The sequence below is a fragment of the Hyla sarda genome, chromosome 1 (genome assembly GCF_029499605.1).
Source record: "Hyla sarda isolate aHylSar1 chromosome 1, aHylSar1.hap1, whole genome shotgun sequence".
NCBI classification, from domain to species: Eukaryota; Metazoa; Chordata; class Amphibia; order Anura; family Hylidae; genus Hyla; species Hyla sarda.
In genome coordinates, this window is record NC_079189.1 from 613901799 (window position 1) to 613914919 (window position 13121).

At 50.8% G+C, this 13121-nt stretch overlaps 1 protein-coding gene across 1 annotated transcript in view; it reads left to right on the forward strand.

Moving 5' to 3' along the window:
- The first annotated feature begins 3415 nt into the window (after positions 1-3415).
- The window catches only part of LOC130298746 (zinc finger protein 84-like), an 85203-nt gene continuing 75497 nt past the window's right edge, over positions 3416-13121 (forward strand). The window contains exon 1 of the mRNA XM_056551364.1: positions 3416-3513. Coding sequence (XP_056407339.1) covers positions 3451-3513 — 63 coding nt within the window. The 5' untranslated portion in view covers positions 3416-3450. The remainder of the gene's footprint in view (positions 3514-13121) is intronic.

Sequence of the window (13121 nt, forward strand, 5' to 3'; positions counted from 1 at the left end):
GACCTGCGGGCAGGCAGGAGGTGAGGGACTGGACCTGCGGGCAGGCAGGAGGTGAGGGACTGGACCTGCGGGCAGGCAGGAGATGAGGGACGGGACCTGCGGGCAGGCAGGAGGTGAGGGACTGGACCTGCGGGCTGGCAGGAGGTGAGGGACAGGACCTACGGCTCGGCAGGAGGTGAAGGACAGGACCTGCGGCCCGGCAGGAGGTGAGGGACTGGACCTGCAGGCCGGCAGGAGATGAGGGACTGGACCTGCGGGCAGGCAGGAGGTGAGGGACTGGACCTGCGGGCAGGCAGGAGGTGAGGGACTGGACCTGTGGGCCAGTAGGAGGGGAGGGACGGGAACTGCAGGCCGGCAGGAGATGAGGGACTGGACCTGCGGGCAGGCAGGATGTTATGGACTGGACCTGTGGGCAGGCAGGAGGTGATGGACTGGACCTGTGGGCAGGCAGGAGGGGAGGGACAGGACTTGCGGGCAGGCAGGAGGGGAGGGACAGGACTTGCGGGCTGGCAGGAGGGGAGGGACAGGATCAGGTAGTGCTCAGAGGGGTCAGATCGGGTGATATCACTTGGGGATTGTTGGGTGACAGGTCAGGGCAGTATTAGTGAGGGTGGTCAGGAGGCGGCTCTATCACAAGTAACAGCAATGATGTAGTGCCTGTTACCTCTCTGATCTATGTGGGGAGAGAAATCTGATCCTGCACCGACCAGAGAACACGGAGAGGACAGGCGCTAAATCACCGAACGCACACTCTTCACATCACTGCTTGCACGCTCCCCACGTCACTTCCCCCACACCCTCCCCATGTCACTGCCCGCACACGCTCCTCCCATCACTGCCCGCACACCTTCCTCCCATCACTGCCCGCACACGCTCCTCCCATCACTGCCCGCACACCTTCCTCCCATCACTGCCCGCACACGCTCCTCCCATCACTGTCCGCACACGCTCCTCCCATCACTGCCCGCACACGCTCCTCCCATCACTGCCCGCACACGCTCCTCCCATCACTGCCCGCACACGCTCCTCCCATCACTGGCCGCACATCCTCCTCCCATCACTGTGGGCACACACTCCTCCCATCACTGCCCGCACAGGCTCCTCACATGTATATACATACAGCTCAGCTACATGTACATTACACATATACAGCTCTACTGTGTACACATACAGCTCAGCTACATGCACATTACACACATACAGCTCAGCTACATGTACATTACACACAGCTCTACTGTGTACACATACAGCTCAGCTACATGTACATTACACATATACAGCCCTACTGTGTACACATACAGCTCAGCTACATGTACATTACACATATACAGCCCTACTGTGTACACATACAGCTCAGCTACATGTACATTACACATATACAGCACTACTGTGTACACATACAGCTCAGCTACATGTACATTACACATATACAGCTCTACTGTGTACACATACAGCTCAGCTACATGTACATTACACATATACAGCTCTACTGTGTACACATACAGCTCAGCTACATGCACATTACACATATACAGCTCTACTGTGTACACATACAGCTCAGCTACATTACACATATACAGCTCTACTGTGTACACATACAGCTCAGCTACATGCACATTACATATATACAGCTCTACTGTGTACACATACAGCTCAGCTACATGCACATTACACATATACAGCTCTACTGTGTACACATACAGCTCAGCTACATGTACATTACACATATACAGCTCTACTGTGTACACATACAGCTCAGCTACATGCACATTACACATATACAGCTCTACTGTGTACACATACAGCTCAGCTACATGTACATTACACATATACAGCTCTACTGTGTACACATACAGCTCAGCTACATGTACATTACACATATACAGCACTACTGTGTACACATACAGCTCAGCTACATGCACATTACACATATACAGCTCTACTGTGTACACATACAGCTCAGCTACATGCACATTACACATATACAGCTCTACTGTGTACACATACAGCTCAGCTACATGCACATTACACATATACAGCTCTACTGTGTACACATACAGCTCAGCTACATGTACATTACACATATACAGCTCTACTGTGTACACATACAGCTCAGCTACATGTACATTACACATATACAGCTCTACTGTGTACACATACAGCTCAGCTACATGTACATTACACATATACAGCTCTACTGTGTACACATACAGCTCAGCTACATGCACATTACACATATACAGCTCTACTGTGTACACATACAGCTCAGCTACATGTACATTACACATATACAGCTCTACTGTGTACACATACAGCTCAGCTACATGTACATTACACACAGCTCTACTGTGTACACATACAGCTCTGCTACATGTACATTACACATATACAGCTCTACTGTGTACACATACAGCTCAGCTACATGCACATTACACATATACAGCTCTACTGTGTACACATACAGCTCAGCTACATGCACATTACATATATACAGCTCTACTGTGTACACATACAGCTCAGCTACATGCACATTACACATATACAGCTCTACTGTGTACACATACAGCTCAGCTACATGCACATTACACATATACAGCTCTACTGTGTACACATACAGCTCAGCTACATGTACATTACACATATACAGCTCTACTGTGTACACATACAGCTCAGCTACATGTACATTACACATATACAGCTCTACTGTGTACACATACAGCTCAGCTACATGCACATTACACATATACAGCTCTACTGTGTACACATACAGCTCAGCTACATGCACATTACACATATACAGCTCTACTGTGTACACATACAGCTCAGCTACATGTACATTACACATCTACAGCACTACTGTGTACACATACAGCTCAGCTACATGTACATTACATATATACAGCTCTACTGTGTACACATACAGCTCAGCTACATGCACATTACACATATACAGCTCTACTGTGTACACATACAGCTCAGCTACATGTACATTACACATATACAGCTCTACTGTGTACACATACAGCTCAGCTACATGTACATTACACATATACAGCTCTACTGTGTACACATACAGCTCAGCTACATGCACATTACACATATACAGCTCTACTGTGTACACATACAGCTCAGCTACATGCACATTACACATATACAGCTCTACTGTGTACACATATACAGCTCAGCTACATGCACATTACACATATACAGCTCTACTGTGTACACATACAGCTCAGCTACATGCACATTACACACAGCTCTGCTGCAGACATATATAACACACACATACACAGCTCTGCACCACGCACATCACACACACACAGCTCTGCTGCATACACATAACTTCAGCTCATCCAGCAGCGATCACAACCAGCACAGCAGAGTCCTGCATACACTGAGCAGATGAGCCTAGAGCAGCAGCCCCTGATCATGTGACTCCTCCTCCTCCATATGACTGATCACATGACGGTGACATCATCGCAGGTCCTGTACACGGCTCCTCTACAGATACAGGTAGGTGTGTGCGGTCGGTGTCAGATCAGGATTATTGGGGATGTTTATTATTAACCCTTAAGGACACGGTGTATATTTATTATTGATATAATTATATTTACACCCCGCACCCTCCATGTAGTGTGAGGTCAGGAGGTATAAGCAGCCGGCACTCACCAATGCTCTCCCCTCCATGTAGTGTGAGTGTCACGATCCCGGCTGGCAGGTAGTGGATCCTCTGTGCCAGAGAGGGATTGGCGTGGACCGTGCTAGTGGACCGGTTCTAAGTCACTACAGGTTTTCACCAGAGCCCGCCGCAAAGCGGGATGGTCTTGCTGCGGCGGTAGTGACCAGGTCGTATCCACTAGCAACGGCTCAACCTCTCTGACTGCTGAAGATAGGCGCGGTACAAGGGAGTAGACAAAGGCAAGGTCGGACGTAGCAGAAGGTCGGGGCAGGCAGCAAGGATCGTAGTCAGGGGCAACGGCAGGAGGTCTGGAACACGGGCTAGGAACAAACAAGGGAACGCTTTCACTAGGCACAAGGGCAACAAGATCCGGCGAGGGAGTGCAGGGGAAGTGAGGTATATATAAGGAGTGCACAGGTGAACACACTAATTAGAACCACTGCGCCAATCAGCGGCGCAGTGGCCCTTTAAATCGCAGAGACCCGGCGCGCGCGCGCCCTAGGGAGCGGGGCCGCGCGCGCCGGGACAGGACCGACGGAGAGCGAGTCAGGTACGGGGACCGGGGTGCGCATCGCGAGCGGGCGCCACCCGCATCGCGAATCGCATCCCGGCTGGAGGCGGTACCGCAGCGCACCCGGTCAGTGGATCTGACCGGGGCGCTGCAGCAACGAGGATGAGGCGAGCGCTCCGGGGAGGAACAGGGACCCGGAGCGCTCGGCGTAACAGTACCCCCCCCCTTGGGTCTCCCCCTCTTCTTGGGGCCAAAGAACCTGAGGAAAAAAAACTCAATTTTTTTGTGATGAGGTCCGATGCACATTAGGAGGGGTTCCGTGCGGTAACGCACGGCACAGTCCAATCTTTCATTGTCAACACAATTGATGTAGAGGGGTCCGGCGAGACTGGTCACAGGGACGTTGAACCTGTTGATAAGAGAGGCCAAAAAAAAATTTCCTGCAGATCCGGAATCCAAGAAGGCCATAGTAGAGAAGGAGAAGGTAGAGGCAGATATCCGCACCGGCACAGTAAGACGTGGAGAAGCAGAGTTGACATCAAGAACTGTGTCACCTTTGTGCGGAGTCAGCGTACGTCTTTCCAGGCGGGGAGAACGGATAGGACAATCCTTCAGGAAGTGTTCGGTACCGGCATAGTACAGGCAAAGATTCTCCATGCGGCGTCGTGTCCTCTCTTGAGGTGTCAAGCGAGACCGGTCAACTTGCATAGCCTCCACGGCGGGAGGCACAGGAACGGTTTGCAGAGGACCAGAGGAGAGAGGAGCCGGGGAGAAAAAACGCCTCGTGCGAACAAAGTCCATATCCTGGCGGAGCTCCAGACGCCATCCGGAAAAACGCATGTCAATGCGAGTGGCAAGATGAATGAGTTCATGTAGGTTAGCAGGAGTCTCTCGTGCGGCCAGAACATCTTTAATGTTGCTGGATAGGCCTTTTTTAAAGGTCGCGCAGAGAGCCTCACTATTCCAGGACAACTCGGAAGCAAGAGCACGGAACTGAATGGCGTACTCGCCAACGGAAGAAACACCCTGGGCCAGGTTCAGCAGGGCAGTCTCGGCAGAAGAAGCTCGGGCAGGCTCCTCGAAGACACCACGGACCTCAGCGAAGAAGGACTGGACTGTGGCTGTGGCAGGATTATTGCGGTCCCAGAGTGGTGTGGCCCCAGACAAGGCCTTTCCAGAAAGGAGACCACGGCAGAGTCTAGAGTCCTCATCAAATTTGTCCGGCAGGGACAAGCAGGGGTTAGGAGCGGCCGGTTGCTGCGGAGGAGTTGCAGGAGCCGGCGGAGGAGATGGTTGTTGCAGTTGCAGCTGCTGTAACTGTGACTTCAGTTGCTGTGTCACGGTGGACAAGTATGCCAGCTGGTGATTTTGTTGGGTGATCATCGTGGAAATGTCGGCAAGACTTGACAGCGGCACCTCAGCGGAATCCATGGCCGGACGCTGCGGAGGAGTTGCAGGAGACGGCGGAGGAGATGGTTGTTGCAGTTGCAGCTGCTGTGTCAGTGGCAGCAGCTGCTGTAACTGTGACTTCAGTTGCTGTTTCACGGAGGACAAGTATGCCAGCTGGTGATTTTGTTGGGTGATCATCGTGAAAATGTCGGCAAGACTTGACAGCGGCACCTCAGCGGAATCCATGGCCGGATCTACTGTCACGATCCCGGCTGGTAGGAGGTGGATCCTCTGTGCCAGAGAGGGATTGGCGAGGACCGTGCTAGTGGACCGGTTCTAAGTCACTACAGGTTTTCACCAGAGCCCGCCGCAAAGCGGGATGGTCTTGCTGCGGCGGTAGTGACCAGGTCGTATCCACTAGCAACGGCTCAACCTCTCTAACTGCTGAAGATAGGCGCGGTACAAGGGAGTAGACAAAGGCAAGGTTGGACGTAGCAGAAGGTCGGGGCAGGCAGCAAGGATCGTAGTCAGGGGCAACGGCAGGAGGTCTGGAACACGGGCTAGGAACAAACAAGGGAACGCTTTCACTAGGCACAAGGGCAACAAGATCCGGCGAGGGAGTGCAGGGGAAGTGAGGTATATATAAGGAGTGCACAGGTGAACACACTAATTAGAACCACTGCGCCAATCAGCGGCGCAGTGGCCCTTTAAATCGCAGAGACCCGGCGCGCGCGCGCCCTAGGGAGCGGGGCCGCGCGCGCCGGGACAGGACCGACGGAGAGCGAGTCAGGTACGGGGACCGGGGTGCGCATCGCGAGCGGGCGCCACCCGCATCGCGAATCGCATCCCGGCTGGAGGCGGTACCGCAGCGCACCCGGTCAGTGGATCTGACCGGGGCGCTGCAGCAACGAGGATGAGGCGAGCGCTCCGGGGAGGAACGGGGACCCGGAGCGCTCGGCGTAACAGTGAGGTCAGGAGGTATAAGCAGCCGGCACTCACCAATGCTCTCCCCTCCATGTAGTTTGAGGTCAGGAGGTATAAGCAGCCGGCACTCACCAATGCTCTCCCCTCCATGTAGTGTGAGGTCAGGTGGTATAAGCAGCCGGCACTCACCAATGCTGTCCCCTCCATGTAGTGTGAGGTCAGGAGGTATAAGCAGCCGGCACTCACCAATGCTCTCCCCTCCATGTAGTGTGAGGTCAGGAGGTATAAGCAGCAGGCACTCACCAATGCTCTCCCCTCCATGTAGTGTGAGGTCAGGAGGTATAAGCAGCCGACACTCACCAATGCTCTCCCCTCCATGTAGTGTGAGGTCAGGAGGTATAAGCAGCTGGCACTCACCAATGCTCTCCCCTCCATGTAGTGTGAGGTCAGGAGGTATAAGCAGCCGGCACTCACCAATGCCCTCCCCTCCATGTAGTGTGAGGTCAGGAGGTATAAGCAGCCGGCACTCACCAATACTCTCCCCTCCATGTAGTGTTAGGTCAGGAGGTATAAGCAGCCGGCACTCACCAATGCTCTCCCCTCCATGTAGTGTGAGGTCAGGAGGTATAAGCAGCCGGCACTCACCAATGCTCTCCCCTCCATCTAGTGTGAGGTCAGGAAGTATAAGCAGCCGGCACTCACCAATGCTCTCCCCTCCATGTAGTGTGAGGTCAGGAGGTATAAGCAGTTGGCACTCACCAATGCTCTCCCCTCCATGTAGTGTGAGGTCAGGAAGTATAAGCAGCTGGCACTCACCAATGCTCTCCCCTTCTCAGGCCTTTGTTGTCCTCACTGTTTCTTCCCTTCACCATCTTCTCCTGTTGATCCCCCATCTCCTAAATGACCAAGTAGTCACTGATGACCTCCGCTCCTCGCTCTCTCATTACTATGTGACCTCAGACTTCTCCCTGTGACCCGTGGGGGGCGCAGAAGGGTGTTACTAGGGGTAGATGGATTAAACATGGTTCATGTCACATAACTCCTCCCCCTCAGATGACATCACGGTCGTTCTCCTAAGAAACAAGAAGAAGTTCCATCCCTTCTACTCTGTAAAGCTAAGGCGGCTGTAAGTGTGGCAGACATTGTTATAAATACAATAAGGAACCTGTGCAGACCCTGGTGAGGACACAACATCCCCCACAGGCTGGGTTCTATATTCCGTCCATCCGCACTAGGTCACCTCTCCACTGATATGGCCGAAGCCTTTCTAGACTTTTATGCACATTTGTATCTATTGACTCCTCCAATCTGCTGGTCCCGGATTTAAGGAAAGGGTCTTGAAAAAATTGCCGGTTTTGTCAAACATTTTCAAAATTGTCGAATTGACGCGTTCCTGCAATATAATAAGCCGAAAAACTTTTATAACCCCGCCTTAGAAGGGGTGTATTTAAGTAGTCTTTAAGTATTTTAAAGGCTTAGTTATGGTGACATGCAGTAACCCATGATGCTGCCTGAAAATGGAGAAGAACCTGTTAAAAGTTAAAAAAAACTTTTACATTAAGTTTGTAAATTTTGGGGAAATCTTTTTTTTTAATTCTGGGTTCATGGTGAAACTGAAGACATTGTATACAGTCAATGTTTTTAATTTAGAAAATTTTAAATAATCTATAAAAATTCTCCCATTTTGCAGTAGGAACAGTTTTTCAGCCTGAAGAAGATGTCAAGGATAGAAAATAAAATAATTCCTTTCTTGGGGGGATCATGGATTGCGTATGTGTAAGTCTGGTCGAAACTACCAGCAGCAAGAGTGATGGCGGACTTGTGGGTTTCATAGTAACCAACATGCAGCAGGAAGATGCAGACTGGTAAGAAGTGTATTAACCAGCATATAGCAGGAGGTAGAAATATTAGATTTGATTAAAATTTTGCAAGCCAAGAAACCCAGGCCTGGTTGGAAGTAGTCAAATTCTGCACATTGAAACCTGCATCTAGTGGCCCTCAACACCACATGATTGTGCACATCAGGGACTCCTGGTAATTGTAGTCATTAGGCAGAAGACAGCAGGCATTGGAGGACTAGGGAAACTACTAGCCAGGCTTTCTGATACCTCTCCATGTGCTGACATAGAGGCCTAATTCCTAAATTCGGAGCCTTCCTGTGCCTCACTTTCTCTCTGCAGATACGGCACTGTGCCTTCTTGCCTGCATCTGGTAACATAGTAAAGAATTTGCACATGGCAGGATACCGTAAATAGCTAGGTACATCACCACCCGACTTTGCCCCTGTACATCACCACTCGACTGTGCCCCTGTACATCACCACTCGACTGTGCCCCTGTACATCACCACTCGACTGTGCCCCTGTACATCACCACTCGACTGTGCCCCTGTACATCACCCCCTGACTGTGCCCCTGTACATCACCACCCGACTGTGCCCCTGTACATCACCACTCGACTGTGCCCCTGTACATCCCCACCCAACTGTGCCCCTGTACATCACCCCCTGACTGTGCCCCTGTACATCACCACTCGACTGTGCCCCTGTACATCACCACCCGACTGTGCTCCTGTACATCCCCACCCAACTGTGCCCCTGTACATCACCACCCGACTGTACCCCTGTGCATCCCCACCCAACTGTGCCCCTGTACATCACCACCCGACTGTACCCCTGTACATCATGCCCCCAACTGTGCCCCTGTACATCACCCCCCGACTGTGCCCCTGTACATCACCACCCGACTGTGCCCCTGTACATCACCACCCGACTGTGCCGCTGGACATCACCACCCGACTGTGCCCCTGTACATCACCACCCGATTATGCCCCTGTACATCATGCCCCCAACTGTGCCCCTGTACATCACCCCCCCCGACTGTGCCCCTGTACATCAATCCCCCGACTGTGCCCCTGTACATCACCACCCGACTGTGCCCCTCTACATCCCCACCCGACTGTACATCCCCACCCGACTGTGCCCCTGTATATCACCCCCCGACTGTGCCCCTGTACATCACCTTACTGTGCCCCTGTTCAACACCCCCGTACATCACTGTCCGACTGTGCCCCTGTACATCACCCCCCAACTGTGCCCCTATACATCACCCCTGTACATCACCATCCGACTGTGCCCCTGTCCTAGAAATTTTTTTCTCAAGCCTTCAGATCCAGCACCATTGTCACCTCCTCCTGATCTGCTCAGGTCTAGAGTTCTGATGACCTCCTTCCACCCCCATTGCCTTTGAGCTGATTAACACATAAAACCAGCAAATCATATATCAAATGTTACGCTGGCCAGAAACAGGAGCAGGAACAGTGACCTTGGGAGAATAACGGTTAAGTATAAGAGGTTTGAGAAGAGATATATGGAAAGAGTTAGGAATACGAAGAGAAGAAGGAAGGTGGAGCTTGTAGGAGACAGAATTGATTTGGTTTTTGATTTTAAATGGCCCGAGGTAACGAGGACCCAACTTGTAGCTAGGGACACGAAACCATATGTATTTGGCAGAGAGCCACACTTTGTCACCAGGGACAAAGACAGGAGGAGTTCTTCTCTTTTTATCCGCATGTCTCTTCATACGAGAAGAGCAACTTTTGAGTCTCCTTCCAGATAGAGGAGAAGTCCCGGGTTAATTCATCCACGGCAGGAACTCCAGAAGAAGTGGGAATGGGGAGGAGGGGGGCAGCGGGTGACGGCCGTACACCACGAAAAAATGGAGATTTGGCGGAAGATTCAGAATTTTTGAAATTGTACGAGAATTCAGCCCGGGGCAGAAGGTCAACCCAATCATCTTGGCGGGAGGAAACAAAATGTCGCAAGTAGTCACCAAGAATCTGGTTCACTCTTTCCACTTGTCCATTGGATTGGGGGTGATAGGAGGAAGAGAAATTTAATTTGATCTTTAATTGATTACAGAGAGCTCTCCAAAATTTTGACACAAATTGAACGCCTCTATCCGAGACGATATGCGTGGGAAGCCCGTGAAGACAAAAAATCTGCAGAAAAAATTGCTTCGCCAACTGTGGCGCAGAAGGAAGGCCAGGAAGCGAAAATGAGCCATTTTGGAAAAACGATCAACGACCACCCAGATGACAGTGTTGCCATGAAATAAAGGAAGGTCAGTGATGAAGTCCATGGCTATGTGGGACCAAGGTTGTTCAGGCACCGGCAGAGGAAGGAGAAGACCTGCAGGCTTCTGGCGTGGGGTCTTGTCACGTGCACACACTGTACAGGCTCGTACTAAATCGGTCACATCCTTTTCCAGGGAGGACCACCAATAGTATCTGGCAATCAACTGTATAGATTTTTTGATTCCTGCGTGACCAGCCAGAAGGGAGGAATGGCCACATTTGAGGATCCGGAGGAGAAGACGTGGAGGAACATATGTTTTTCCTGGAGGAATAGACACCAAAGAAGCAGGAGCAGAAGAGATCAGACACTCAGGGGGGATGATGTGCTGAGGAAGGGTCTCGGCTTCTGAGGCATCGGTGGTACGTGATAGAGCATCAGCCCTGACATTATTGTCTGCGGGCCGAAAATGGATTTGAAAGTTGAAACGGGCAAAAAACAACGACCATCTAGCCTGGCGAGGATTTAGCCGCTGGGCGGATTGAAGATAAGACAAATTTTTGTGATCTGTATAGATGGTGATGGGATGAAGGGATCCTTCCAGAAGATGTCTCCACTCCTCAAGTGCCAACTTAATAGCCAATAGTTCACGGTCTCCTATGGAATAGTTTTTTTCAGGAGGAGAAAAGGTTTTGGAGAAAAATCCGCAAGTGATATTTTTTCCTTTAACGGATTTTTGCAGGAGAACAGCTCCGGCTCCAACTGAGGAGGCGTCAACCTCGAGGAAGAAGGGCTTCAGAGGATCTGGTCTGGACAAGACTGGAGCAGAGCAGAAGGCGGCTTTGAGGTGGTTAAAGGCCTCCTCTGCCTGTGGCGGCCAGGATTTCTATTAGCATTTTTCTTAGTCAGTGCTACAATAGGAGCAACGATGGTGGAGAAGTGGGGAATAAATTGACGATAATAATTTGCAAATCCGAGAAATCTTTGGATAGCTCGTAGGCCAGTGGGACGAGGCCAATCTACTACCGCCGATAGCTTATGAGGGTCCATTTGAAGACCTTGACCGGACACAATGTATTCCAGGAAGGGGAGACTGCTGCGTTCAAATAGACATTTCTCAATTTTGGCGTAAAGATGATTTTGACGTAGTCGGTGAAGCACTTCACGGACATGAAGGCGATGTTCCTCTAGGTTGGAGGAAAAAATTAGGATGTCATCAAGGTAGACTACTACACAGGAATACAGCATGTCCTGAAAAATCTCATTAACAAAGTCCTGAAAGACTGCTGGGGCGTTGCAAAGTCCAAAGGGCATGACAAGGTATTCATCTCTAGTATTGAAGGCGGTTTTCCATTCATCACCTGCACGAATACGGATGAGGTTATATGCGCCCCTTAGATCAAGTTTGGTGAAAATCTTAGCTCCACGCAGTCGGTCAAAGAGTTCGGAGATGAGAGGCAGAGGATAGCGATTTTTTACTGTAATTTTATTAAGACAGCGGTAGTCAATACAGGGGCGTAGGGATCCATCTTTTTTGGCAACGAAGAAAAATCCAGCTCCGGCGGGAGAAGAATATTTCCGGATAAAACCTCTTTTGAGGTAATCCTGAATGTACTCTGTCATGGCTTGTGTTTCCGGGGCAGAAAGTGGGTAAATCCTACCACGGGGCGGTGTGGTACCAGGGAGCAAGTCATAGGGTCTATGTGGAGGTAAGACCTCTGCTTGCTTTTTACAAAAGAGGTAAGAATAGTCCTGATAGGCCTTAGGAAGACCTGACAATGGAGACTTGATTGACAGGAACCGACTTAAGACATCGCTTGTGGCAGGAAGGTCCCCAACTCTTAATGTCCCCAGTGGTCCAGTCGAGGATAGGTGCGTGACGCTGGAGCCAGGGCAAGCCAAGAATAATTTCTGAAGTACAATTGGGCAATACGAAAAATTCGATATTTTCAAGATGGTGAACTCCAATGTTCATGAGCAGGGGTTCAGTGTGATAACGCACGGTGCAGACCAGTCTCTCTCCATTCACCGAGGCAATGAAGAGAGGTTTGACGAGACGGGTAACAGGAATATTGTACTTGTTGATGAGTGAGGCCTCGATGAAATTTCCTGCTGAACCAGAGTCCAGAAAGGCCTCAGCAGAGAAGGAGGACTTAGTGGGCAAGGAAATCCGTACTGGAATAGTAAGACGTGGAGAGGAAGAATTCACACCTAGTAACGCCTCTCCCACATTCATTAGGTGCGCGCGTTTCCCTGACGCGGAGGACGAAGAGGACAGTCCTTTAAGAAATGCTCAGAGCTCGCACAGTATAGACACAAGTTCTCATTCCTACGGCGAGTCCTCTCTTGTTGGGTCAGACGAGACCGGTCCACTTGTATGGCCTCCTTGGCAGAAGGCACAGTAACGGATTGCAAAGGATGCTGAAAGAGAGGAGCCAGGCACGGATTAAACTTGGTGCGAACAAGATCTTTTTCCTGGCGAAGCTCCTGGTGTCTTTCAATGTAGCGCATATCAATGCGGGTAGCCAAATTAATGAGATCAGACAG